General features: G+C 53.5%; 1 protein-coding gene across 16 annotated transcripts in view; it reads left to right on the top strand.

Moving 5' to 3' along the window:
- SHANK2 (SH3 and multiple ankyrin repeat domains 2) overlaps positions 1-27582 on the top strand; it is a 561061-nt gene that overhangs the window by 391220 nt on the left and 142259 nt on the right. For 15 of the 16 annotated variants that reach the window (XM_070565748.1, XM_070565747.1, XM_070565746.1 and 12 more), the window contains 2 exons: positions 1387-1469; positions 3080-3204. In XM_070565748.1, coding sequence (XP_070421849.1) covers positions 1387-1469; positions 3080-3204 — 208 coding nt within the window. Of the gene's footprint in view, positions 1-739; positions 1470-3079; positions 3205-27582 lie in introns of those variants that run through there. The other variant, XM_070565751.1, reaches the window with a different exon arrangement.

Genomic DNA, 27582 nt, shown 5'->3' with positions numbered 1-27582 from the left:
CTCTGCTTCCCAGGGCCGCCCCCTCCCAGACAGGGGCCTGCTGAATTCTTCGGGCCCACCGCAGCCTCTCCGTTGAGGCCTCTCTCGGTGGAGCCCTTTCTCCTCCGCCCAGCCCTCCCACACCAGCCCCCTTGGACCCTGTTGAAAGCCTCCCCACGTTGCCTCCCGCCCCTCCTTCCTCCCTCCACAGCGGCCCGCCCCACTCCCGGCTTACTTCTGGGGCAGCAGCCGAATGCCAGAGGGATGCAGCCCCCGAGAAGGTGGGGAAGGGCCCCCAGCTTAGCCCCAGTCCCGTGGCCCACGAGGAAGTCCACTTCTGTCCTGCGCCCCCCCCCCCCCCGGTGCCTCCGAGGATGGATGACCATGTGGCAAAGCGCCCTGCCTGTAAATGATGGGGGAGCTTTGGCAGCGGAAGCAAAGTTGGAGATTTTGGGTTTCTTTCCTTTAAAAGAAAATCCTGTGCCAGGAGGCAGACGGGGGCTTTCGATTGTCTCTCAAAGAGGGAAGCCCGCAAGCCCCCTCTCCCCGTCCCCACAGCCTCGTCCTCCCCAGGGGCGGCCGTGTTGTCAGTGGCTTTGGCGCTACCGGAATGGCCTGCCCCCTCCCGCTGGAAGCCCCCGCCGCCGCCGCCGCCACCGGCACGCGGGAGCAGAGCCCCGGCCGCCCCCTCTGCCAGCCTGCGGTGCCTCTGCGCGGAATGACGCGGAGCCGCTGCCGCCGGGGGCATTGTGGGCTCCTCGGATGACTGTGGGGGCACACACACACACACACACACACACACACACACGCTCGGACGGAGCGGGAGGGGTCGCTGCGTCTCCGCGGCCCGGCTCTTGCGGGGAGCAGAATAGAATTTGATTTTTTTTGTAAACCGCTTGGAGAAGAAGGAAGAGAAAACCTGCTGCCTCATTTCTCCTCCGGCTGATTTCGTTTGCACCACCACCACCACCCCCCCCCCAAGAGGAGGCATCCGGCCGGGGGCTCCTTAAGGCTGCCGCCCCACGCACGGTCCTTCGGGCCACTTACTTTCTTTGCTCCCTGGCGCCTGGAGCCGGTGGCTCGCTTGGCCATCGCCGGGGCCTCCTCCCCACCATGCCTGCCTCCTTCCTGCCGCTCGCTCCCGCGCTGCCGCTGCCTCTGCCTCTGCCGCGCCCCCCCCTCCGCGCCCCATTGTGCCAAGCCCGCCTATCCCCTTAGCCTGCCCCCCCCCCCAGCTGCCTTCCCTCTTCCTGCGCCCTGTGCTGCCTACTTTCCTCCATGCTGCCTGGAGCCGGCGAGCTGGGGTGATTAATTGGCTACGATGATGAACGTCCCCGGTGCAGGACCGGCCGCCGTGATGATGACAGGTTACAATAATGGTCGCTGTCCTCGGAACTCTCTCTACAGTGACTGCATCATCGAGGAGAAGACGGTGGTCCTGCAGAAGAAAGACAATGAGGGCTTTGGATTTGTGCTCCGAGGGGCGAAAGGTAAGCAGAAGCCGCTCCCAGCCTGGATGCATTCACGTGTGTGTGTGTGTGTGTGTGTGTGTGCACGCCTGTAGGAAAAATGTTCCCCAGCTCCTCGGAAAGCAGGCTTTTTCCTGGGGGCACTTGGTTGCTAGACAACTGGGTTCTTTAACATTCTGCCTTATTCAGACAACACTCGGGCTTCCTTGAGGAATATTTTGAATTTTCTATACACAGTATTGCTCTGAACCAGCTCTCTCTTTCTCGCTCCCTCCCCCCACCTTTTTTTTTTTTTTTTTAAATCCTAGGTTTAATCTATATTTTGTGGTTTGGTTCAGCCCAGTTGTGGCTGGATTCGGAGCTCCTGGTCTCAGACACCCAGAATAACTGGGTCCTGAGTTCCGGGTATCTAGAAACTGCCCCGTTCTGGGAGTGGGCTTTGATTCCAAGTACGGCAGGTGCCCATGTGCTGGGCTCTAAGGTGACTTTGCAAAGGAAATGTGGCAAGATGGTCCCCCTCTGCCGTGGCCCCAGCCGGCCTCACACACGTCATGTGGCCTGGGGTGGGGGGCTCTGAGGACGCATGCATTTCACGGCAGTGCACCCCCCGCCAGCCCTTAACTTGGGGGGGAGGTTTCCCTTCCAAAAGAGAACAAAATGGCATCACCTCCCCATGAAAGGAGACAGCTGTCCACCGTGTGTGTGGGTAAGCCATGTGGAAGTTTTATGCCGGGAGCCTCTGTGCTGTACTGGGGGTCCTGCACCTGTGCTGGGGGAGGCCTCCTTCCCCAGGTGGCACCCCCGCCTGCCCCAGCCCCAGGCTGCCCTGACAGCGATCTGTCCAGGGAGAGAGAGAAAGGCTGCATCTATCCCCGTGTGTGTCCATGACTGTCTGGGTGGTGTTCGCTCCCCTCCCCCTGCCGAGGCCATCTTCATCTTCCCACCCACCCAGCCACCCCCGGCCACTCATGACTACCCAGGAAAGTCCACCGCTTGTCCTAGAGTTTTGCTCGGCAGCTGTGTGGGGCCCAGAAGCCGAGGCTCGCCCTGCTGAGGCAGGGGCCCAGCCCGGCCACGGATGCCGGCCATAGAGGGCTCGCAGAGAGCCCGGCTCCCTGCAGAAAGAATTCACGAGCAGATTCCCAATCTGCAGCCACCCACTGGGTCAGCTTTCTGTTCCGTCCGTGCTCCAAGTTGAATTTCCTTGCAAGTCCACGTAGCTGTCAATTTGGCAAGTGCTTTCAGTGTGGTGTTTCTGTAGCTCCGTGTGGTTATGGGGGGGAACTTTTCCATTTTTAGAACTGAAAATGTTTAGTCACTGATGCTTTTAAAGAAAATGACAGGGGTGTCCATATAGACACGTATGGCGGAACACATTATGTTCCGTGTTTCAGCAGAGAGGCCAAGACAAACGATGGTGGCACCAAAATGCATCTGGCTTCATTGCTTGAGTTGGTGTTGACTGGTGACTATGAGTGTCAAGCCCTTCCTGGGGGGAGAGGTGAGCTGGACCACCCACTTCCAGCTGGAGACACGTGGGCCTTCTTTCCCTCTGGGGCCCAGGGGGGAGCTGGGGCTGCCAACTTGGAAACATCTCAAGGGTTGTAATGAGGTGCTCCTTGTCTCCCCAGCGGATACGCCCATTGAGGAATTCACGCCCACGCCAGCGTTCCCAGCCCTGCAGTACCTGGAGTCCGTGGATGAAGGTGGGGTGGCATGGCAAGCCGGACTGAGGACTGGGGACTTCTTGATTGAGGTAGGACACGGGTGTTTGTATCTTTCTGCTTGGGGAGAGCGCCGACTCTCTTAGAGGTGGGGTCCGTGGTCTTGGAAGCGTGGCCATTGGACCAGGTCTGGGGGTACTCTTGGTGGCTACCGTGGACTCATGTTATTTGGTTATTTCCACTCATTGTGGATGCCATTTCCTGTGGACTTGTGTGGGTTGTCTTTGAGGCCTTGGCTGTAACTCTTTGGAAGATGGAAATGTATGTGGCACTTGGCCATTGGTCTTGAAGTAGAAAGTAGAAGGAAGAGAAATGTGGTTGCCATGATGTCGGGGACATGCATGGATCCGTGGGCGGTTTCATTGTGACTGTAGGAATAGACACCAAGAGGGGCCATCGCCCATTCTTGCGCCCCAGGGCAGGTTGGGAGGCACTGGTCTGTGGCTCTTGCTTGTGTGAAGTCTGTTAATGTTGGTGGCTAAGAGTTCATTGATTTGTAAGTTGCAGTAACTGGCCTGTCAGATGGATGATGGCCTTCGAAGACCAAGGAGCATGGGCAAGAGGGATGGCTGGCATTTGATGGCACAAAAAGGAAACTTTCAAATTCAAATGCTTTGAAAACCCACTTTTCCTAGTAGGTAGAAGGAGGGAGTGTCTTTTCCTTGAAAGAATGCCACGAGTGCCCGTGGTTTTCAAGCTTTACCTGGAGTTGCCATGTTGGTGTGTGTGAGGTGTCCAAATTACCAGCCCATCTGAGCTCCCTGCCTTTCTCGGGTTTTGCTGTTACTTCCAATCTTGTTGTGCAAAGGAATGTATTACTCTTTGGAAATATTAAGAATGCAAGAAGATGCCATCCCTGGGAAAATTATTTTTAAGAGGTTCGATAAGCTCAAATGGCCCTCGCTGGGAGTTCAGGTTTCTTGGAAAAGCATTCCTCGATGTTAACCCTGGGCCCTGTGTCATCTGCATCGGAAACCCATATGTGGGTGGAAGGAATGGATGCATGGGATCCAGCTGGCCACATGGGCGTCCCGCTATCGGGCAGGCCAGACACTTGTTCGTTCTCTAAAGGAGAAGACCAGGCCGTGGCGAGATGGCCAGTCAAAGCCATTTCTCCCCATTATGCCTAAGCTTTCAAAGGTGCTTTTGGGGCTGCAATTTTGCCCTCCTGAGCGTTTCTCAAGACTTAGAGTGATGGAAATCCAGAAGGAAAGACACTCTTGGAGGAGAGAGCACCAGGTAAAATGGGGAAGGTGCTTGAACTTATTCCAGCTATCTTGTGCGGGTCTCGTTTTATTTGCTGAAAGATGTATGTAAATGATTATTGACCAGTCAGAGCCTGGCTCAGATGAAGAATGAGCTCATCTGAATTTGTGTCCCTTTGAAGTGTGGGCTGTGTATCCAGAGTCATGGACACTGGAACCCACTGTGGTTTCATGGGTTAACTCGATTTGTAACCTCATGAAAATGCAGAGACTGGGTTGAATCATCCTCTGTAGGATGCAATTGTGATGTAAGTCCCCTTCCCGGGGTGTGTGTGTGTGTGTGTGTGTGTGTGTGAGGGAGAGAGAGAAAGAGAGAGAGAGGGAGGTTCCAATAGGTTGACATAGCTGTTGCTGGTTCTTGCTTTTAAATAATAAATGAGGGCTGCAGATGCAAGAGCATTGCCTGTTGTTTGGCTCATCGGATTGTTTCCTTGATAAACTAGTCAATAAAAGAAACGTGGGACTGCTGAGGAGCATGTGCTGGGCCCAGCCCTGTTCCAGGAGGCAGAGCTGGGCTGGGCTGGCGGACGTGTCCACAGCACGCGCCTGGGCCGGGTGCAGGAGGCACGCCATCCGGTCGGTTTGAAGCCTCCGTGGAAATGGGGAGCATTAAGAGTTTCTGCACTTCTGTTTTCAGAGCACCTCCTTTGACATTGCTTTTAACCTCTGATATGCAAATATATTTGCCATTTTGGAACAGGTTTTGTATTCTGGGTAACCTCTGAGTTCCGGGATTCTAGGAATGGCTGGCTCTGAGATGTGTTAAGGCTTTGTCGGTGTTATAATGTCACACATGACCGGAAGGAGGAGTGGGCGCCCTCCACAGCCACAGGCCCCACGAGGCTGTTTACCGTGGGTCGCACACCAACCGGAGGACAAGGGGTTGACCCCTTGGCATCCCGCTCCTCCCAGTTCATTTCCAAGGCCACCTTGTGGGGCTCAGAATTGGTTGCCCAGCTGTCAGATTCCACCACTGGAATATTAAAATCATTCATAGCCTTATAGGTGCGTGTTTTTACAAACAGACAGTTTTTCTATATTTTCGGTGAAAAGCTTCAACCTTGAAGGGATGGTTTTAAATGGACTGACGTGTCTCAGGCGCATCTTCATTTTGGCCAGAAGCCATCCCTGGAGTGGACGGGTTTTCTGAGCTCTTGGTGAAGAGTAGGGTCCCCGTGTGGAAAACTGTCCCAGGGACAGGCTGATCGTCCCCGTGCCCCCCATTCCCCCTGGCAAGCTTCTTTCCTCTCCGCTCTTTGAAAGGCACTCAAAGCACGCCAGATTTTTATTTTTTCTTTCAAAACGCACGCCGCTGTTTGAACCTTGGGACCCAGGGGCAACTTCGGAAGTGAATGTTCACTCTTCAAAGTCTTTGCTATCTACAAGACTGCATTTCTCCTTCTTGGACGTTGTCAGAGCGCCCTGATGTTGTCGCCTTGCTGGCGTCAGCTCCTGTCCCAAAGGGATTTCTGCGTTGGGTGCTTTCCCGCTGGAATTTGTGTCTCGCCTGCCCTAGCATTTGGAAGGAGTATGCTCTTGTGTCATCGATATGGTGTCTCTGTTGACCACGCCCCCCCCACCCCCCTCACGCCAAAAAGCAAAAGCCTTGAAGAAAGTTCCATGTAAAAGGTTGTCTTCCTATTGGGAACTATGAAATGGGCGGGTCTTCACGTACCTGTTGGGTTGTCATAAAAATCCATCTCAGAGGTGGAGGCGAAGGGTGCTCCATGGAGGGGGCATTTGAACATTGGGGCTCCGTAGACTGTGTATATGTACTGTTTTAAGATCACTTCCATGTGCGGGAATCCGCTGGGTGGATGATGGCCCTGGAGCTGTCCCAGAGAGCAGCGGGAGTGTGCAGGGCGGCGGGAGCTGAGGGCCTCCGTGGGGACCTGCCGGGGAAAGCGATGCGTGCAGAGAGGGGGACCCTGGGGCAGTGACAGCCCAGGGAGCTGCCCGGGAGTCAAGGCAAGTTTTTCTCTCTATGAGGGTCAAATTTAAGGGTGGGGACCCCACCAGCCAGGAATGATAAAGGCCCACATCCCTTTCAGTTACAGCAGAAAACCCAGTTCAAACTGGTTCTAACAATGACAGGAGCTTGTCAGGGAGTTGAAACTGAGGCGTTTAGAGGGAGAACCAGCTCTGAGCATGGTTTGTTAAGGACTTGGTCTGCTATTTCTTGGAGATCATCTTGGTTAAGCCTCCTCACCCCCACGAAAGGGGGCAGGGGAGGTCACTTCTGAGGAGTCGGAAGGATGGCTCATGGATGACAGGGTTGCATCAAGTGATTAAGGAAACATGGGGGTTGGAATGTCACTTTGATGTCCTGCAAGGACTCACCAAGCTGGATGGCCCGTCGGCCTCTTGCGGTGAAACCCGGCTGGGCATCAGTCACCTGCAGACTCTTCAGGGGCACAGAGGCCCGGTGGCCAGCCCACACCTGCTGAATTGGATTCACGAGGCAGGAGCTTGGGCATCGGTGTTTTTAGAACACGTTGGTGACCTTGCCACGGGTTCTGATGGGCGGGCAAGATGATGACCAGCTGGCCTAATCCGTGTTGGCTTTCTGAACCTCGTAATTTGGCATCCTACCTAAAGAATGGGGGCAGGGACTGTGCCAATCTCCTTGTCTTAAGAGCAGGACTGTCTTTCTTCCACAAGCTCCCCATTTGGAAGCTTAAGTTTTGTTTCTTGCGTTACTTTCACAGACCAAAACATCCTATGTCTCACGAATTGCTCATAAAGCGACTAAACAGTAAACATCCAAGGGGCGAACGACATTTGCAACAAATATGACAAAAAGCTCGTGTCCTCGTTTGTAACAACCAAGGGTGTATCTCCCAGGCACTATCCAATCCCATCAGACCTCCAAAATAATCCTGTAAAACAGCATCTGTTGTCCCCCCCCCCCCCATTTTACAGCTGAGGAAACCGAGGCACAGAGAGGTTCAATTACCTGCTCACAGTCACACAGCAGGTGAGTGGAGAAGCTGAGATTCCAACCCAGGCTGTCACTCAAGAACACTGTAGCTCAGAGATTCCTGAGAGACACTTGGATGTGCTGGATGTGTAAATGGGCAAAGGGTAAGAAGAGGAACAAACGATGCAATTTTTATTCTCAAATTAGCAAGCGCTTTTTTAATTACTGTACCCGCCCCTGGTGAACAACATTCCTGTGCTGCTACGTGAAAGAACAAATTGCCACAAACTTTTTAGAAATCAATGTGACAGTATGTAACAAGAACCATAAAGCTGAACCAGGAATTTTACCTCTAGGAATCCAGCCTAAGGGAACGATCTCAGAAAACCAGGCAGAGATCACAGCGTAGCAAAAACATAGGGGGAGGTAAGATTAGAGGGGGACTGCTAAGGGGACGTCATCCATCTGTCATGGATTCGTAAGAAAGCATTTAAAATTATGCTTGCAACTTGGTAATGCCAACAGGAAATGGCGCCCTGTATTAAGTGAAAAGGACAGAATCAAAGTTATCCACACTATACAGTATCATCTCAATTATGTCACCTCCCCCAAAAGTAGGCATAGAAAAAAAAAAGGAGAGGCAATATTAACCCCTAGGTGATGGGGTCATGCATGATTATTTTCTGTTTTTTCAGACTTTTCTCAGATTTTCTAGAAGGGCAGTATTCATTTTTTTGACAGGTATTAATTTCATAAACAGAAATTTACTCCTTAGAAGAAAGCCATCATGCGCAGGTGAGTCGGGGCTCGGTTTCCGTGGCCAGAGTGTTGCTGTCTGCGTTGAGGTCGAGAACGCCTTCCTGGGCATTAATTATTTTCCTGGGGCCATCGCTCACCAACCCAACGCAGTGCTGGGGGCGCCTATGGTTTTTGTGATTGTTTTCTTAGCCCTGAAGTGGCGAATCTCGTTTCTGTGTTAATTTCCCTAAATAGGTTTTCCCTTGCAATTAAAGCAGGCGGCAGTATCCTTCATCCTTGGAAAGTGATGCTTGAGTTTGCTAATTACTTTTTTCTCGTGTGAAGTACTCGCACTGGATATGGCCTCTAACTATATTATCAGCTAGGTTTGCATTGAACTGAGGATGCTAAGAAGATGCCCTGGTGTTTTCCCCAGAGACTATTTGAGTATCTTGTACAATGTTTCTTAGGCTGGTACTTGAGAACGGGATTAGAAAAATGTCACACGGGCTCTAGCACACGTTTGCCTAAACCATTAACGTTCATCCCAAATGGAGTTATGAACAGTTGTTACAACCCAGTGGTCATCGGTTGGCATCCCCCAGCTTCAAAATTAAATATTACAAAGAGGAGAGGAAACAAAGTCCAGATTCTTCCTGATCCGTCGTTGTGTGTGTTATTAATCAGCAGATGCTTCCCGGGTCTCAGTGTCCCCATCCGCAAAATGGGTGGTTGTGAGAATTAAGTCACCCAGAATGAACTGTGTGCCGCCCAGGCTCTGGGCACACAGGCTGCTGCTAACGTTGGTCTTGTCAGTTAAGAGAAGGCGGAGGGCCAGCGGTGCTGGGCGTAGACTTGGCATTCCATCAGTATTTGCTGTGGGTCATTATCTTGTCCTTCATCATCATTAATGATGCCTGACTCAGAAGAGGAAACCAATGACCATTAGTTGAACAAATAAGAATAATGTCATAGTAAGTTATAATAGCGACAGGTGATTGTTACTGTGAGCATTTCAAGCACGGAGTAGTCACAGAGCACACTCACCTTGTGTCAGGCACATACAATCGGGCACTTCCAGACAGGAGTGTCCTGGTGGCAGCGTGGTGGTGCCTCTCTGTGGAGGGGCTATCAACAAACGCGGGCACCTGCGCCGCCCCACTCCCAAGTCCCAGATTTCCCTGGCAGGCATGCTTCCGGATTTGGCTTGAACCTCTGCTCCCAGGGCACTCTCTGCCTTGCTCAATTCTGTTTTGGCACGGGTCTGGCTTTTGGGTAATCTTGGAATTTCTATTCATGATTCCCATTTTGCCCTCCAGCCACAAATCCCAGCACTGCGGCCGGAGCCCTATTGTGGTTTCCCCAACGCCAGCATCCCTTCGGTCCAGTTGTTCAGCCACACCACACAGCTCACATTTCTCTGTCTTGCCTTTCTGGATATTGTGAGAGGCCTCTTCACGTGTCCTGCTGGTGGCCCACATGGCCAGTCTAGGAACTCCACCCCGTTTCCCACTAAAATTCTCAATATCTTATTTAATTCATTTTAAAGAGGTACTTAATTCATTAACTAAGCTAAAGATAAAATGCCAGCTGATATTAGCAGGAAGCTAGAGCGACGGGCGAATTCTTGACCTTGAGTCATGTGGATACTTCGGTTGTCAAGTTTGGTTGGTTTCATGTCAAAGATAAGCAGGGCCTAGTGGCTGTCCTGGGTCCCTCCAAGCATAGAGTGTTTCTGTTCTGAAGCTTTGTGGCTTCTCCCTGTGCTGGTTTTGGAAAAGGTCTGGGTGCCCCGGCCAGCTTCCCTGCTTCTGGGCTGCCTGCCTCTGGGTCAGTGTAGGAGGCGAGGCCGTAGCCATCTTGACGTGCTTCCCATCCCCCTTGCCCAGCCTTTGCTGACGTCTAAGCTTCCAGCCAACTTCTCAGTGATGGTTGAAAAACATTCCTTTAGTAGCAAATAAAAGTCTGCACGGAGGAGCTCAGCTGCTTTGATTGTTTACCTTCCAACGATGCCAGTACCCAGGGTTAACTGCTGTCATTACAGTCTTGGCCCTCCAAGTCTCCACTGGGGTCCTTGCTCTCTGGGGCTCATAGGACTGGGGTCTTTGCTCTCTGATTCTCGTAGCATTGGAGTCTTTGCTCTCTAAGGCTCACAGCCCTGGGCTCTTTGCTCTCTGGGTCTCATATCAGTGAGACCTTTGCTCTGCGAGGCTCTAAAGAGGCCACTGCTCTGGGGGAAGAAGCCCCTGGAAGGCTGGGAGGCTGGATCTCTTTCCTGCATATAGCCATAGCCCTTCCGGTACCTAGGGAATGGTTTCCTTTGTCTTCCATATTGACTGGGAACAGGTGGTCCAGGCTGAGAAGCAGCCCAGAATCCTGAGAAGGTGGATGCAGGCAGCTTAGCTATTGCGGATCTGAAGTCTTGGCTCGTTCATTTTGGGGTTCTAATTTGAAGCATCAGTGATTTCAATTTCAGGCTAAAAAAAGATTCAGAATCACTTCAGGGGACCATGGCTGCTGTGCTGAAGGCTCCGTGGGACTGGCAGATGGCAGTGTGTTGGGTTGGAGAGAGACGGAAAGGAGCCACGGTCAAGGGCACAGGCGGTACCGTGGGATCTGGGTTTGAATCCAGGCTCTGTCACTTCTTAACTGTATGAACTTGGGCAAATCCCTTAACTCTTGGCCTCAGTTTCTTAAACTGTAAATAAAAATGCATGTGAAGCATGTAGCATAGTTCCTGGCGGAGTGAGCTCTCAACAATTGGTAGCGATTGTACAGATCGTTTTTGCAGCTTCATTCATTCATTTCTGCAGCGCACCTTGGGTGCCCACCAGGTGCTGGGCTGGCGTGTGCTGTGGGGAGAAAAGACGTGAATCGGACACAGTTCCTGGGGGAACTCAGTGTGGAAGGAGGGCAAAAAGCAGAGTATGTCGAAGGCCTCAAGAGAAATCAGAAAGAGAGCTTCAGGAAAGAGATGGTGTTGGCACCACACTTTGATGAGTAAGTGGGATTTCTATAGGCAGAACTGAGGAGGGGGGGCCCCAGGGAAAGCTTAGGGGGTCAGGAACGTTCACAATGTATTTAGGGAGTGGCCGCATGTTGTGGAGCTGGGGTGGAGGGGTGACTGGGGCTGGTCCAGGGAGCTCCTGGAATGTCAGATTAAGTAGGTGCGACCACATATGGCTGATCCGTAACAGGGAGCAATAGAAAGAAGGACGTGGGCAGCTGGACCTCTCCATGGTGCTGAATCCCTCCAGGGCTCTGGATCTCTCCATGGTGCTGAATCTGAGTACTGAAGGATGGCGCCTCCCTCAGGAGAAGGAGCATGGTGGGAGGCCTCAGCGCTTCCTCTCCCTCATTCCCTTCACCTCCCATCTCTGTATTCTGTGTCTTTGGCCTTCCTGGGCACAGCAGCTTATTATTCAGTGAGTGTACTTGTCTGCTAGGTGGCGAAATCTCTTCTGTGTGGAGGAGTGAAGGGACCAATGTGTCTGAGCATCTGCAGTGTCCTGTGTTCTAAGCTAGCTTTCCCTTCACCACTGAGATCTAGGCTCACATTTCGCCTTCTCAGAGAGGCCTCCCTGGACACCCTCTGGTGGCCCCTGACTCTGACACTCAGGCTGTGTGCTTCCTTCACCGTCAGAATCATCTCATGTGTTGGATGATTGCCTTACTGTCCCCCACCCCCCTTCACAAGAATGTCTGCTCCCTGCAGGCTGGAAAGTTTGCTGGTCTGGTTCCTACTGTGTGTCCAATGCCCAGCACAGTGTCTGATGCATAAAAGAGGCCCCAAAATATGTATGCAGTGATGGACACTCCTAGGAAATAAGGATTTTATGCAAATTTTACAGGTGATGAAACTGAGAGATTAGGTAGCCTGCCAGGGCCCCAGAGGGAGTGCTGAATCTAAGCTGACTCCAAAGCTTGGGTCTGGCTGGTGCCCTGGGTATACCTTGAGCCCATAAGACATAATCTTATCACTGTCTTCCTCAACCCAAGAAGGATGCTGTATACCCATCCCCAGCCTACACTGGCTGAGGTCTGCAGGAGGGATGGTGAGCTGAGATCTCCACATTGGAAGCTTCTGGTTCAGGGTTCTCTGATGTGCCTCTTAATTCCCCTGAAAGGAGCCCTCCTGGGTCCTCTCCACTTGCCCTCCCTCCCTCCCTTCCTCCTACTCACCCACCTCCCAGTGTGCTCAGCAGGCTCTCTTTAGCATTGATTTGTCTCTGTCTGTGATGCCCTTTTGTGGGGAGTTTCATTATACAAGTGGTTAGTTTGGCAAATGAACTGAAGGAAGGCCTTGTGCTAAATGCCCTGTAGGATCTTTTAATTGATGGAGTTTGTCAGTCCTGGGAATTAGGGTGTATGCATGCCAACAAGAAGTAGAGTTGCAATGAGAAGGGGTGGGGAAGGGGATGTGGAGGGCCACGGTTGCTGTCTGACGCTGTCCACTCCTGAGAACAGTTTCCTTGCTTTGGTGCCATGAGACCAACTACCCACTGGCAAATTTTCCACATCCCTCTATTCAGGACCTTTGGTTTCCAATAACAGACTTTTCAGTGCACCTCCTCTGTGGCAGGACTGGGGGATCATGGAGATGAATGGAGGCCACCTCTGCCCTCGAGGGGCAAAGTGGGGAGGGGGAGGGAGGCCCATATACCTCCATCTGGACTCTGGGCTGGGGCACAGAGGGAAGAATGGATTATTTGGACCAGTGAGGGAGGTGGCCCTCTCTCCCTGGTCTGCGGAATGTTCCACACCTCCTCCCCAGCACTTGCCCACACTGCTCGCTTACGCGCTCTCTCTCACTCTCTCTCTCTCTGACTGTTACCCATCTCCTGCCTCCATCTCCTCCAGCTGAGTAACTCCAGCTCGCCCACAGATCTCTGTTCAGTGGCACCTCCTCAGGGAAGCCTCCCCAACGGTTCCCCAAGACACCCGCTCACAGTGCCTGCCGCCGTCCCTGCCTATCCTGAAAGCCCCGTGAGATAAGGGACCAGCCAGAGCTGAGCAAGTGACAGCACTCAGTCAGTATCTGTTAAATGATGGAAGGCAGCACAGGGAGGGGGCACAGCCTAGATAAAGGGTCGGAGGCAGAAACATGTAGGAATGTGTGAAAAAAGTCAGGAGGCCCAGGAAGGATGAAGAGGATGGGTGGCCAGGTCAGGGAGGGCCTTGAATGCTGAGCCAAGTCATGGGGACCTCACTGTGTCCCTGGAGGCAAGCTGCCTTGGACGTTTTAGCAGGGACTTCCGTGGCCTGCTTACCACCAGGCTGGGGCCTTACTGGAGAACGGAGATGGAGGCAGAGACCAGACCAGAGGCTGCTGCCCTTGAGAGGAAGGTTAGAGCGGGGCGTAAAAGCACAGTCCCACAGACATCCCACCGGGGTGTGAACCCAACTCCTCTACCTATGTGCTGTGTGCCTTGGGCAAGTTACACAACCTCTCTGTGCCTCAATTTCCGCATCTGCAAAGTGGGAATCCAAACAGCACCTATCTCATAGAGTATCATGAGGGTTAAGCGAATTGGTACGTGCAAGGCATGTAGAAGACGCCAGCATGAGCTAGGTAGTATACGCAAGAGGAACCATTACTGTTATTGTTGCTGTTGTTACTGGTTCGTGGGAGGGATGCAGAGCCTTCCTGACCAGGCCAGGTCCCCTTCTCTCCCGAGGCATGGCCTCACCCCCCAAGAAATCTCCCCCTGCACGCGCCCTGCCGTGATGAGGTCAGGCGTGACCCTATGAAGGTGGGGCCGGCTTCGCTCTGCTCGCGGGAGGATCCCCAGCGTCTAGCATGGGCCTTGGAGAGACGAGTTGGGGATGAGAGAAGGAAGGGGGGGGAACGATGGTCTGCCCGTGAGCCAACCAGAAGCCAGCCGCCATTCATGGCCGGCCCTCCCTGCAGGCTCCCGGTACCAGCGGATGCTCCCTGGGCTGAGTGGGACGATGCTGGGACAGGCTGGTGCCCGATGGCCTGATCCTGATGACTCGAGTTTCTGAATTTCCCCTGAGCAAGGACATTAGGCTGGACATCCACACACACACACACACACCACCCCTGCTGTGTTTTCGGCATCGTCCTCCCCACAGCTAACCCACATGTCACCCAGGGCTGTTTGTATGCAGCCTCGCTGAAACCTCATCGGAACTCATCGGAGGTGGGTTCTAACCTTGTCCCATTTCTCAGATGAGGAAATTGAGGCTCAGAGTGGTCAGACTAGTAGGCTCCGAGTCACAAAGCTCCTGTGTGGCCCCCACGCCGTGCTCTGAGCGTGTCAAATGCTCCTGCCCCTCTGCTTGTGCTCATCAGAGGATGGGAAGTCGATTCCAAGTCTGGTCCCTGCCTCGGGGGCTGTCCCACTTCCTCTCTGGCCCCCGCAGTCTGCTCCATTTGCAGCTGGAGAGAGACTTTCCGGTGTCCCTCTTCAGTAAAACCTGGTCTTCACTGCCTGCAGGACCATAAGGCTCCCAGCCTCCTTGCTGATCCAGGCTGATCCCTGCCTCCAGCCCTCTGCACGTTCCTTCCCTCCCGCCCGGACGCTCTCCGCCTTGTGCTCACAGTGGCTCCCTTGCCTCAGGTCTCTGCTCCATCCACTTTTCCACACCTTCCCTGAGCACCTTATCTAAATGGCATAAACCTCCTGAGCCACATGCGGGGACTAAGGGATGTTTCTCTTCTCAACATTGCCACTTGTTGAGTTCATATAACAGAAGGATTTGTCGGTTGAGCCTCTCCTCTTCTGGAGCCTGAGTCCCATCTGAGGCCGGGGCCCTCATCTCATGCCCGGGCTCATCCCAGCACGCAGAAGGACAGAGTCGGGCACAGAGCAGGAGCCCAGTGCATGTCTGTTGATTGAATGCATGAGCTGTGTTCCCGGGCTGGGCCGTGGGGCCAGCCAACTCCCGTGAGGACTTCAAGAGGCGTTGAGGGCACACGCTGGAACCAGCCATGTTGGAGAGGCGGCTCCTTTCTCCCAGACCCCTTCCCTTGCCCCCGTCAGGGCCAGGAACTTGAAAGGTTGACTGACTGACGTCAGAGACAACCAAAATAAGCCAGCCCTTCCATGTGACGTTCCAGCGTTCTCTCCCGATGCCCACTCGAATCTCAAGGAGTTTATAGGAGAATGTTTGCCCCTCGTCTCCAGAAATTTTCAGGATTTAGAATCCACTCTGCCCCCATATATGCCTGGTGATCGGTTTTCACGTGAGTTTTATTTCTCTGTGATTGGGGTAAATCGTTTCCGCGCAGATAGCATTGGGAATACAGAGAAGCCAAGAGAAGAACCAGGGGAGGCCGCTGGGAGAAGGGTCACTTTGGTGAGGTTGACCTTCTCAGATTTTTGTTTCTTTATATGCCTCTATTAGCGGTAAATTTTGTCACGTGTGTATCCATGTGTCCTTTTCTCGTTGCCTATATCTCTTTTTACTGTGGTAAAATACACATATTGTAAAATTTACCATTTTAACCAAGTGCACAAAGTGGTGACATTTCATACATCCCCAATATTGTGTAACTACCACCTTATCTAGTTCCAGAACATTCTCATCCTGCCTCAAGGAAACCCCGTCCCCATTAGCAGTCGCTCCTCATTCTCTGCTCCCGTCAGCCGCAGGCCACCACTAACCCATTTTCTGTGTCTATGGATTTGTCTGTTCAGGGCATTTCCTAGATGCGGAATCCTACTCTGTGTGGCCTTTGGCGCCTGGCTGCTGTCGTGTAGCCTAATGTTTTCAAGGTTCATCCACAGGGTAGCGGGTGTGGGTGCTCATTTCTTCTGTGGCCGAGGAAGGGCCCGTCGTTTTGTTTATCCATTCACCAGCTGATGGGCCTTTGGCTGTTTCTCCCTTTCGGCCTCATGATTGGCGCCGCCGGGAACACTGGTGCGCGTGTGTCTGCCTGAGCCCGTTTTCAGTTTTCGGCGTGGGCTTGCTGGATCGTATGGTAATTCTGTGTTTATCTGAACCTGCTGAGCCAGCCTTGGGTCGCGTCGACAGGTCTTCCGTGAGCACTTGGTAAATGACCATCTTTGTGCTCAGCCTGGTGGAAGAAGCAGGAGAGCAGAGGGAGGGGACCCAGCCCCGGCCCCTGGAGGCAGAGCTCAAACCCATTGGCAACACTGCTGGACACCGAGTGGTGACCGTGAAGAAGAGAAAAAACAGCCGTGACAGTCACAGTGGGCAGTGCTCACATTTTTCGAGCTCTTCCTGTGTGCCAGGCTCTGTTTTCAAGATTTCACGTGCATGAAGCCCCTTAGCGCTCAGTTTAGTTTGGATGTTCCTATCAGCTCCTTTTTCTGCACGAGGAGTCTAGAGAACAGAGAGGGAGACTCATCTGCCTGCAGACACACAGCAAGTGAGCGGCAGAGCCGCGCTGTAGCCCAGGCAGGTGGATGCTTCAGAGCCCAAGCCATGAACTTCCCCACCACACAACCTGGAATAAGGGATGGAGTAAAGGGACTGGCCAGGGAGGGGCCTCAGTGGTCCGGAGGGTTCGGGAAAACTTCGTGGGGTGAGGGAAAGCAAGGGAACTGCCCTCCCAGTGCTGGTGTGAGCATGAAGTGAGACATGCACATAGATCATCTTGCCTAGTGCCCAGCACACAGCTAACCAAGGGCCAAGGCCTTGAGAGGTGGGAGATGGATGAGGGTGGGGTAGGGACATCTCCCAGGGCTGTGAGGTCACCTGAGCTGGTCCAGGGGAGGCAGGGCCACACCTCTGAGGGTGTGCCTTCCTGAGGGGTCGGGGAAGGCCGTGTGGCCTTGCCCCCACATAACTCTGGTCACGCCCTTCACCTGGCTGGGCCTCAGCGCCCCCGTCTGTGCAGTGGGGGTAAGAGCAGCCCCTTCCTCGAGGCCGTTGTGGGACTGAGAAGATAGATCACTTGAAGCTGGTGGCCACGGTGAGCTCTGAGGCTGAAACTGAATTTCGTGACAGATTGGACCTAGACACAGGGACAGGACACAGGCACAGCGTGTCCGAATAGGGCAGCAGCGAAGGAAAGCAGGAGAATCAGGGGTGTCAGTGACAGTTTTCATTAAGGGCGCATTTGGGCCCGTGGACCTGGACTTGAAGGGCTCTGGGGGAAGCTGAGACTGGAGATGGGAGAGCCAAGGAGGACCAGGGGCCGGAGGATCCAGGTGACGATGGCGGGGGTGGCAGGAAGGACTGTGAGGACAGGTCAGCATAGTCCTCATGGTGGGGCTGGGGCTTGAAGGCAGAGCTCAGACTCGAGGGCTGCCGTGTCCCCACCACGTCTCTCCAAGGTGGGTCCTAGCACCTGGCCCAGAGGTCCAGCTGGAGAGGATAAAACAGTTCAGGGCTCGAGGGGAGGCGCTGATGAAACATATTGAAAGTCTGTGAAAGGCAAAGGTCATAAGTGATTGGATGATCCTTGTGGGGCTTCCTGGAGGAGGTGAGGGGAACAGGGTCTTTTGGCGTCAAGAGGAGTTGGTTAAGGATGGAAGCAGAGCAAGGGGCCCCATCTCCTCAGTGCTCCCCAACTGTGTCACTGCAGAACTTTCTGTACAACTGACAGAACTCAGTTCAAACTGGCTCAGTGTGCTGAGGGAATTGATTGTTTTCAATAACTGAAAATCGCAGAGATGTTTGGCTTCAGGCCCAGCTGGATCCAGGTGCTCAACGATGTCCTCAGGATCTCACTCCCTTTCTCAGCTCTGGTTTGCTCTGTGTCGGCCTTGTTCTCAAGCGAGTTCTTGCCACACAGGTGGTGGATGCAGTCTCTAGCATCTCCAGTTTCTCTTCCTGTCCATCAAGAAATCCCAGCATAGAGAGAGTATCTCATTGGCCTGCCTTGGGTCACATGTCCATCCCTGAGCCAGTGACTGACTAAGCCAAGGGACAGTGCTGATTGGCCAGGCAAGGTCACATGTTCTTCCCAGAGGCTGGGTCAGCCCCCTTGGCCACAAGGACTGAGAGTGGGACTCAGTCCTTGGCGCCCTCCCTTGGAGTTCAAGGGAAAATAGTCAAGCATCTAGGGATCCAAATGGTGGCCCTGAATCTCCACATTGCAGTTGTCAAGAGCACCAGGTGAAGCACTTGCTTCTAATGATGTGTAGAAAGGAATGCTGCCGTCCATCCAGCCAGCATCCTTCCATTCATTCATTCATTCCATTAGTCAGTCAATCAGTTGAGGATGCAATTTGTTGCTTTCCACCTGCCCTCCCTCCAGCTACCCTGCTGTTTCACCTGCCAAGGAAGGGGGAGAGTCTTGCCCAATTTGATCTCCTTTGCAGATTCTAGAGGAAGGGGAGAGAGGCAGGGCCAAGGAAACTGAGGAAAGGAGGAGGCTTGGGCAGCGGTGGCAGGGACAAAGGGATGGAGGAGTGGAAGCAAGGCTCGAAAAGTAATGCCATGGGCTCACGTTTACACGCAGGTTGTAAAAGGTGGGGCTACTGAAAGATGTTGCTTGGTGCTCTAGGTTAGATCCCTTTTAATAGTTGGAGAAGTTCCATGAAAGACTGGAAATTCTATTACTATCCATTTGGTATCTGGACTGTGATTTTTTTGAAAATCATGTTAGGCATGGACTGGACCTCATGGGATCCTGGTGTATCTGGGTTACACATCTACAGACTTATGTTGAGCAGCTATTTTGCAGGGCCAGGCCTTGAGCTAGTGGCTGGGGAAAACAGAGATGACTCAGACCCAGTCCCACACACAGCCCCGTGCTCAAGCGTGCCCAAGCATAGGGCAAAAATACTGCTTGCTCCATCAGTGTTTTCGAAGGGAGAGAAGGTGTGAACACATGAACTGGAGAGCAAGAGGGACTGAGGGGGGACTGAAGCTCCTGGCTGCGCCAGGCGGAGCTGGGAGGGGGACAGTGCCTACCGGGAGAGACGAGCTGTGGCCTCACGGTGCCGTCAATTTTGAGGGTGGGAGGCCTGGTTGGGCATCTTGCCTTGGGTGGCCCAAACTTGTTGTAATAGCCCGTGTCTCATTCAAAGCAAGCTGCTGTAACAAATTACCATAGACTGAGGGCCTTAGACAATGGACATTTATTTCTCACGGATCTGGAGGCTGAGGAGGCCAAGATCAAGGTGCTGGCTGATTCGGTTCCTGGTGAGGACTCTCTTCCTGGCTGGCTGACAGTTGCCTTCTCACTGTGTCCTCACAAAGAAGAGAGAGAGCTCTGGTGTCCCTCCTTTTCTCATCAGGACACTAATCCCTCTGACCCCGTCTAACCCTAATCACCTCCCAAAGGACCCACTTCCACATACCGTCACCTCGGGAGTGAGGTCAACGTAGTCAATTTGGGAGAGCGCAAACACGCAGCCCAGAAGAACATGCTTGAGAAGTGAGGCCCCGGGGCCCTTGACCCGCCGTGCAGGGTGGGGGGGTGTCTGAAACGGCCTGACGGACCCATCCTTTCTGGCCGGCGGGGGAAACAGTCTTTCCAGCCTGAGAGTCACCGTCAGTTACACTGAATGACCTGGGTCAGGCTCTTGATCACTATGTGTTCTCCTCCTCTTGGCGGAAGGAAGATGGCCCCGAGGGCTGGCGGGGAGCCTGGCCACCTGGTGCTGGGCCCCAGCCCGCCCAGGGCTCAGCCACCTCTTCCTGGCGTGAGGCGGGACTGGGGTGTGTCGGTCACTGAGCACAAGGTGACTCAGCCCCCGGGCCTGGTGGCGGGCGCAGGCTTCATGACCTTGCCAGCGAGGCTGCAGTCCAGCCCCTGCAGCATCCGTGTGAACCTCGTCGGTGATTGGTTTCCACCCCGTGCCTGGCCTAGCTGCATCTGTTCCAGGAAGAAATTTAGTTTGTTGTCAGTTAATTTTCCAGGAGCGTTTTGTAATGAGCCTTCTGAATGGAATGGCCTGATTTAGTGTGATGGTTTGTTTTGGGGTTTTTTTTGGGGGGGGGGGGCGGAACAGGCCGTGTGCCCAGCAGCCCCCGTGGCCAGCCCTGTGGCCCCTCTCCACACGCCCTTGCCTCGGCCCACCAACGCCGGAATTCGGGGTCCAGCAGGACGGACCTGGTCCACACCGTCCGTGCCTGCAGGGTGCTCTCACGGTGACCTTTTGATTCACTGCCTGCTCATCTGTCGTCAGCGCTAGGCTGGGGTCGCCTCGAAGGGAGAGTCAGCTGCTTCCTCATCTATTTATCGAGGGTCAGGTGCAGGGCTCGGCACAAGGCGCAGGCTTTTGTTTGGTTAGGCCAGCAGCTCTGGGCATGGGTTCTGATCCATTCTTTTCCCGGCTTTGCTTGGGTGAAGCCTGTCTCTGAGAATCCCCTTAGGAAGACGTACCTGCAGAGGTCAACCTTCCTCTGTTACTTACAGCAGGAAGGGGAAGCCCGCCACCTTGCCCAGAGCAGGAGCTGACCTGGAGGAGGGGCTGTGAGCCTGCCCTAGGATGGGGGCCCCTCTTGGTTCTCACCACTGCCCCGGGGGTGTCCAGGCTGAGAAGCATTGGGAAACTGAGGGACAGGTACCAGGAAAGGAAAGCTGTGTGTCTCCACTCACATGAGGTCCCAGAGGAGTCGAATCTGTAGACAGAACGTAGGCTGGTGGATGCCAGGGGCTGGGGACGGGGAGATGGGGAGTCAGTGTTAATGGGGACAGAGTTTCAGTTTGGGAGAGGAAGACATTCTGGAGACGGATGGTGGCAGTGGCTGCACAACAATGTGAATGTGCCTAATGCCACTGAAGTGTACACTTGGAAACAAAGTGGCAAATTGTGTGTTATGTGATGTTACCATAGTTTTCCTCTTTTATTTTTTTCCACAAAAGGGAAGCAATGTTCTTGACTGTCTTTTTTGACTTTTTGTACCATAAGGCTTTGCCGATAGACCTTGGACGGGCCACCGCCCGTTTCTTGAGCTCTGTAACACATCTCAGTGCTCCCCGCCCACCGCACGTGGTCCTTGGGTCAGCAGAGACGTGGAGCGTGAAAGTGCCGTGTGCGGTGACCTGTCCCCACGGGGGGACATGCCATTCGTGCAGACAAGCGCATTCTCAGCAGCGATCTTGGAAACGGTCAAAAGATGGGAAAGCCCTGAGCAGCCTGGCAGTAGGGGTGAGGCGGAGGAGCTACCTGAATCGCGCTGGCTCCTCCTGCTCCCCTAAGCCCGGCGAAGAAGCCCCCAGGGGCCCCCAAACCCTGGTATACCTTCCCTCTCCACCCCCAGCCCCCTAATCTGCTTCCTGTTCGTTTCCCGCCCTCCCTGGCCCATGCCTTAGTTTCTAGTCTCATCTTATCATTGATCAGTCTTCCCCCCCACGGCTCATGAGCTCCTAGAGAGCGGAGACGTCGTCCTTACTGCTCACCTGCCACAGAGGGCACCCGGCCCGTGGCAGGCACTCCATAAATCCTTGCCGGATGAACAAAAACTATGCAGAAGTTAGAAAAAAAGAGGAAAGTATGTACGTGCAGACACAAAGCTATCCCCAGGACATGTTCCTAGACGACAAACAGAGGTTTTAGAACCATCGCTCTAGTACGATAATATTTATGCAGTTTTTTTAACGTGTGCAAAAATACTATCTTATTCTCCCTACTCCGAATATCCTCAGGGAACATAAACTTGTGTGTCAGAGGTCTGGAAGGCTCCACACCAATGTGATAACGGGGCCACCAGGGAGGAGGTGTCGGGCGTGGGGGTGAGTCAAGGGGACTCAGCTGGAACGTAGCTGGTTTTAAAGCTGTATTTGTTGCCTAATTAGAACGGAAGAAACCGGCGAGATTTTGGCTCTCAGACCCGAGAGATGCCGCGGCTTTATTCCTGGTCTCTCTGAAAATCTTCATCCTTCTTAGCCACCTTCCGCGGGTGAGACTCCGAGCAGATATAAATCTCCAGGAAATGCGTGCCCCGTTTGTGTCACTTGCTATTTCCCAGAAGACGAGGGGAGGTGTCAGCGAAGGTGACGGAAGCTTCCGCCGGCCTCCGTTCTCAGCTGTGGGTATGGGTACAAGGGGACGCTTCTTGGCTTCACCTCGGCCACGATTAGAAGGTCTGAGCCGCCGTCCCACGAACCCCCCCAGAACTATAACTCTGTTCACTCAAGCGCTTCCCACGCAACAATCCAGGGGGTCACCCTCCTCTTGGCGTTACCGCTGAGTGCCCCCCTTGTCACTAACTTGATGTTTTCTTCATTCACTGTCTCCATCCTGGTCATTTCCCACCCCATCCCCCAGCGCCACAATTGTGGATTTAAATTTGAACTGAATGGAAAAATCAAAGTGATAAGACTCATGGCATCTTCAGCCAAGAAAATCTACCTGGAAGCCAGCTTGATGGCCAGCTGCTGCCCAGGATGGTTTTCCATCAGGCGAGATGCTGGGCGTAGTGGGCTGACTTAGTCTGGTTTCCTTTGAAAGAGACCCTGCACTGGCAAAAGCTTGTGAATCCACCCAAGGCAGCATCCCCAAGGAATATTGGTGACACACAGTGGCCCCCCGGCCCCTGTCCTGACCTTTCCCATCCTGGCGTCCAGTTCCCTGTGAGCTGCTCCCCAACCCCAGGAACTCCCAAGGAAGAGTCTGAACTTAGTCACCCAGAAGTCAGTCCCTAGTGTGGACTCTCACCCAGTGCTCGTGGCACCCTTCCCAGAACTTCAGCCACGTTAGACCTTGTGTCAGCTGCTGTGACACCAGACGCTGTAACAAACAGGCCCCGGAATGAATAACGGCTGTAATTTGAACAACAGAAGTTTATTTCTTGCTCCTCTCAAGTCCCAACCAGACATTCCCGACAGGCAGCCGGCTCTCCTGGGTGCACGTCACTTCCACTCACGTTCTGTTGATGAGAATTGAGTCCTGTGGCCATTCCTCCCCACAGGGGAAGCTGGAACCTGCGGTCTCACTGTGTGCTGTAAGGAGCACGAGTGGTCAGTGTCAGCCGTTGACCTGGAAGTGCCTTGTGCTAGATCTTGGTGGACAAAGTGAAGCAGCTTTAAGAGAAACGCATCATAGAAAAACTTGCCATTAGAAATCAAGTCTGGGCGTTATCTGTTGTTACTATTCATTAGGGAACGGCCGGGATGTGACTTGAGCCGTCTGAAGTTTTATAGCTGGCAGGGCTGAGGAGGTGGGTCTCCAAGAAGGAGACCGCAGTGTGGGCGTGACCTGGGCGTGCACCCCTCTCCCCCACCCCTGCCCACCGTGGGCCCCCGGCTCCACCACACCTCTGTGCTCCAAGTCGGGGCTCGGGCATCACCTTGGTGTGGTCCTCACAGAGCAGGAGGGGCGAGGGAGCTCTCTGCGGCCACCTTGTTTATAAGGGCACTAATCCCATTCACGAGGGCTCCACTCTCACATGCAATCACTCGGGGTCATGAGTTCAACATATGAATTTGAGTCCGTCTAGAACGGCCAGAAATAGAGATTTTTCTAGGAACTCTTCCCATTGCATGTGCTGGTAATTATTCAGATTTATTTATTATCATTATTATACAAGAAACTCTAAACAGACCCCGGGCTGCCTTGACCACTGTGGATTCAGTGCAGCGTCTCCCAGCAGAGCGAGTGGTTGTCCCTTTGTTCTGAGCCAACCGGACTCATTCTTTGCCTCAACAGAAGGGAGGCCAGGTGTGGGGAGGAGAGGGTCAGGCTGACTCTCCTTGGATCCCCGCTCACCAGTGATGGTCAACAGGAGGACCCTGGGCCAAGCCCTCCTCCAGCTCGAGTAGGTAGGCCTGGCGGGCGTGGTGGTGTAGGGTTCAGTGACTGTGTGAGTGGCGGGTCCAGCACGGAGCCCGGCCCCTGGACGGCTCCCCCGCAATCCGGAGCTGTTCCTCCTCTGGCCTCGGCTCTGGGGGTTTCCCTTCCTGGCAGCACGCTCTTTGTGCCAGCAGCCAGCAGTCCCCCCCTGCGCCAGCTCGTTCCCCCCAGACCCTGGAATACAAACGCTCCCGCTCAGAGCAGTGTGGCGATGATTAGTGTATTTACCAGATTATGGGATCAACGTCTTTCGCAGGAGAAAATTAGCCCCAAATTGCCGTGTGCCTCACGGCCCACTGTGGGCTGCCAGCTGGCCCAAGAGTGCCTTCCAGCTTCCTCTGGCTGGGCAGGGAGCCGTTACCTGCAGGTCCGCTTGGGTGAGCCCCTGAGAGCCCTGGGCTCTGAGGGCCGGGGTCAGAGGGGAAGCAGACCGGGAGCTCACGAACCCCAGACGGGACTCAGCCTGTCAGACTGCAGACTCGCTGGCCTACTCGAGGCTGGCCTGGGTGCCAAGGTGGCTACTCCTTGGAATTTCCCTCGGCGGCTCAGGGTTTGCGGGGTGCCAGGGTGAGGGGTCGGGGTTACAGGGCTGCCGGGGTCTCTGGTTGCAGGAGCCAGGTGCACTCACAGTACCCTCTCTTCCTCTCTGTCCTGGCCCTTCGAGCACAGGGCGCATCCGTGCGAGCACAAGCCCCACCTGCTCCCAGCTGTGCATCACGAGCACAGGACAAGGGGTCCACTCCCCTGCCGGCACACTGGGCTTGAGTCCAGCCAAAATCAAGTTCTGGTTTATCTGAAAGGGCTGGATTCTTGCTACCTGGTTCCAGGACGGAGAGTTCATTTGGAAAACCTGTATTGAGCATAAATTCCATGCCCTTTGGGGGGACTCGGCGAAGAATGGGGTTGCTGGGGGCCTGCCCTTCCCAAGCCGGTGTGCTGGGGGCACAGTAAACAGGTCACCAGACAGCACAATGGGAAAGTGCATGACGGTGTGAAGGGACACACACACACACAGTCTCTGTTTCACACACGCACCATAGTCAACCGAACAACAGCCACCCAAAGATCCTATTCCCTGGGACCAAATGTCACCTTATAAGGGAAAAGGCTCTTTGCAGATATGAATAAGGTAAGGATCTTGACATGGCAAGATGGTCCTGCATTATCCACCTGGACCCTAAATGCCATCACAAGCGTCCTCATAAGAGAGGAGACACAGAGGAGAGGGCCGTGGGGAGACGGAGCAGAGACTGTGGTGATGGGGCCACCAGCCCAGGGACGCCCGGAGCCCCCGAAAGCTGGGCGAGGCAGGAAGGACCCTCCCCTGGAGCCTCTGGAGGGCGCGCGGCCCTGGCACACCTGGATTTCAGACCCCTGGCCTCCTGAGCTGAGAGAGAACGAGTCTGTGATCTTTTACGCCACCCAGCTCATGATCGTTTGTTACAGCGACCCCAGGACCCTGACGCGCGCACACACGCACGTGAGGGCGCGCACACTCGCACACGTGCACGAGCTCGGCTGCTGTGACAGGACCAGCGAGGACAAAGCCTTTATCCGTGGGATGGTCAGGAAAGGGCGTCAGAGGCTGGGTGAGGTTTAGGCTGGAACCTGGAAGATGAGGGGAGAGCACACGCCGAGCAGAGCGAGTGGTGAGTGCCAAGACCCTGTCTGGACCAGGAAAGGGTCCGAGTGTTCTAGAACACTCTGGGAGGGCAAGGTGAGGTCTGAGAAATGGGAGGGAGGGGCGGGTCCTCCCTGCCTTTTCAGGGGCCTTTGACGCTGCTTCTGTGCAGGCCCTGGGCAATGGGGAGTCACTGGAGTTTGTGAGCAGAGTAGGGACAAGAGCCAGGATTTATGAAGACCCACGTGGAGAGCTAGCCTTCAAGAAATGACCATCTGCATTTGGTCCATCTCTCCCCTCCTCTTTTTCTTACCATTACATTTTTTATTATTATTTTTTAGTTGTGGTATAAAATACGCATAGCAAGATTTACCATCTTAACCGTTTTTAAGTGTCCAGTTCAGTGGCATCAAGTACATCGATAACGTGCAACCATCATCACTGTCGATCTCCAGAACTCTTTTCCATCTTGCAAAACTGAAGCTCTGTCCCCATTAAACACTCACTCCCCACCCCCTCCCCCAGCTCCTGACACCCTCCTCTCTACTTTCTGTCTCTATGAATTTGACTCCGCTAGGGACCTGTTATAAATGGAATCACACAGTATTTATCCTTTTGTGTCTGGCTTATTCCACTCAGCATAACATCCTCCAGGTTCGTCCATGCTGTAGTGTGTGTCAGGATTTCCTTCCTTTTCGAGGCTGCATAGTATTCCCTTGTATGAGTAGACCACTTTTGGCTTGTCCGTTCGTCTGTCACTGGACACTTGGGTTGCTTCCACATTTTAACTATTGTGAATAATGCTGCTGTGAACACGGGTGTACAAATATTTGTTTGAGTCTCTGCTTTCAGTTCTTTTGAGCACGTACCCAGGAATGGAATTGCTGGATCAAATGGGAATTCTCTGTTTAATTTTTTGAGGAACTGCCATACCGTTTTCCACAGCGGCTGCACCATTTTACCTTCCCACCAACAGTGCACAAGGGTCCGTTTCCTCCTTGTTCTCACCAACACTTGTTATTTTCTTTTGGGGCGGTTTTTTGTTTTTGGGTTTATTTTTTTTTTTTTTTTTGGTAAGGAAGATTGGCCCTAACCTAACATCTGTGCCAATCTTCCTCTATTTTGTATGTGGGACATCACCACAGCATGGCTTGATGAGCGGTGTGTAGGTCCATACCTGGGATCCAAACCTGCGAACCCCAGGCCACCAAAGTGGAGCATGAGAACTTAACCACTACACCACTGGGCCGGCCTCGTTATTTTGTTTCTTGATACTAGCCATCCCAGTGGATATGAGGTGGTGTCTCATCATGGTTGATTTGCATGATGACTAGTGATGTGGGGCATCTTTTCATGTACTTATTGGACATTTGTATTTCATCTTTGGAGAAATGTCTGTTCAAGTCCTTGACCCCTTTTTTAATTGAATTGTTGTTGAGTTGTAGGAGTTCTTTATATATTCTGGATAGTAATCTCTTATCAGATACATGTTTTGCAAATATTTTCTCCCATCCTGTGGGTTGCCTTTTCACTCTGTTGATTCTGTCCTCTGATGCAAACAAGCTTTTAATCTTGATGTAGTCTAGTTTACTTACTTTTTCCCTTGTTGCTTGTACTTTTGGTTTCATATCCAATAAATCACTACCATCCATCTATCCCTTTTTTTCTCTTTTTTTTTTCTCAGCAAATCCAGGCAAGGCCTTGCTTCCTCTCCAACATTCAGTCTGCGTTTCTCAAAAGCGTAACATCTTTCCCGTGAGACCCAATGCCTCTGTCCCCGCTGAGCATTCAGCACGGTCCCTCAGTGGAATCTGAAACCCACCCATCATCACATTTCCCCACCTGTCTCAGAAATGTCCTCTCACCGCAGTGACTTGCACTCAGGACTGAACCTGGCACCTGGTGGATCTGTCCCCCAGGTTGTTTGGTCTAACCCATCTCCCCTCTTGTCCCTGCCGTTGGTGTGTTAGGGGCCTGGGTTGGCTGGTGATGGCTGTCCCACACCATGCACATATCTCTCCATCTCCTGTGATGTCATTGACCTGGTCTCCCGTCCCTCCCACTTCTCTGAAGTGACAGTGAACGCAGCAGCCCCGTCACACTGGGTCCCACAGCGCGGGGGGTCTTGTGTGCATCATGCCTCGTCTCCTCAGGAGGCACAGAGGTCTGGTTCCCCCTCCTGG

The sequence above is a fragment of the Equus przewalskii genome, chromosome 11 (assembly GCF_037783145.1).
Source record: "Equus przewalskii isolate Varuska chromosome 11, EquPr2, whole genome shotgun sequence".
NCBI classification, from domain to species: Eukaryota; Metazoa; Chordata; class Mammalia; order Perissodactyla; family Equidae; genus Equus; species Equus przewalskii.
Note: the sequence above shows the minus strand (reverse complement) of the source record. Positions and strands in the feature narration are given on the sequence as shown.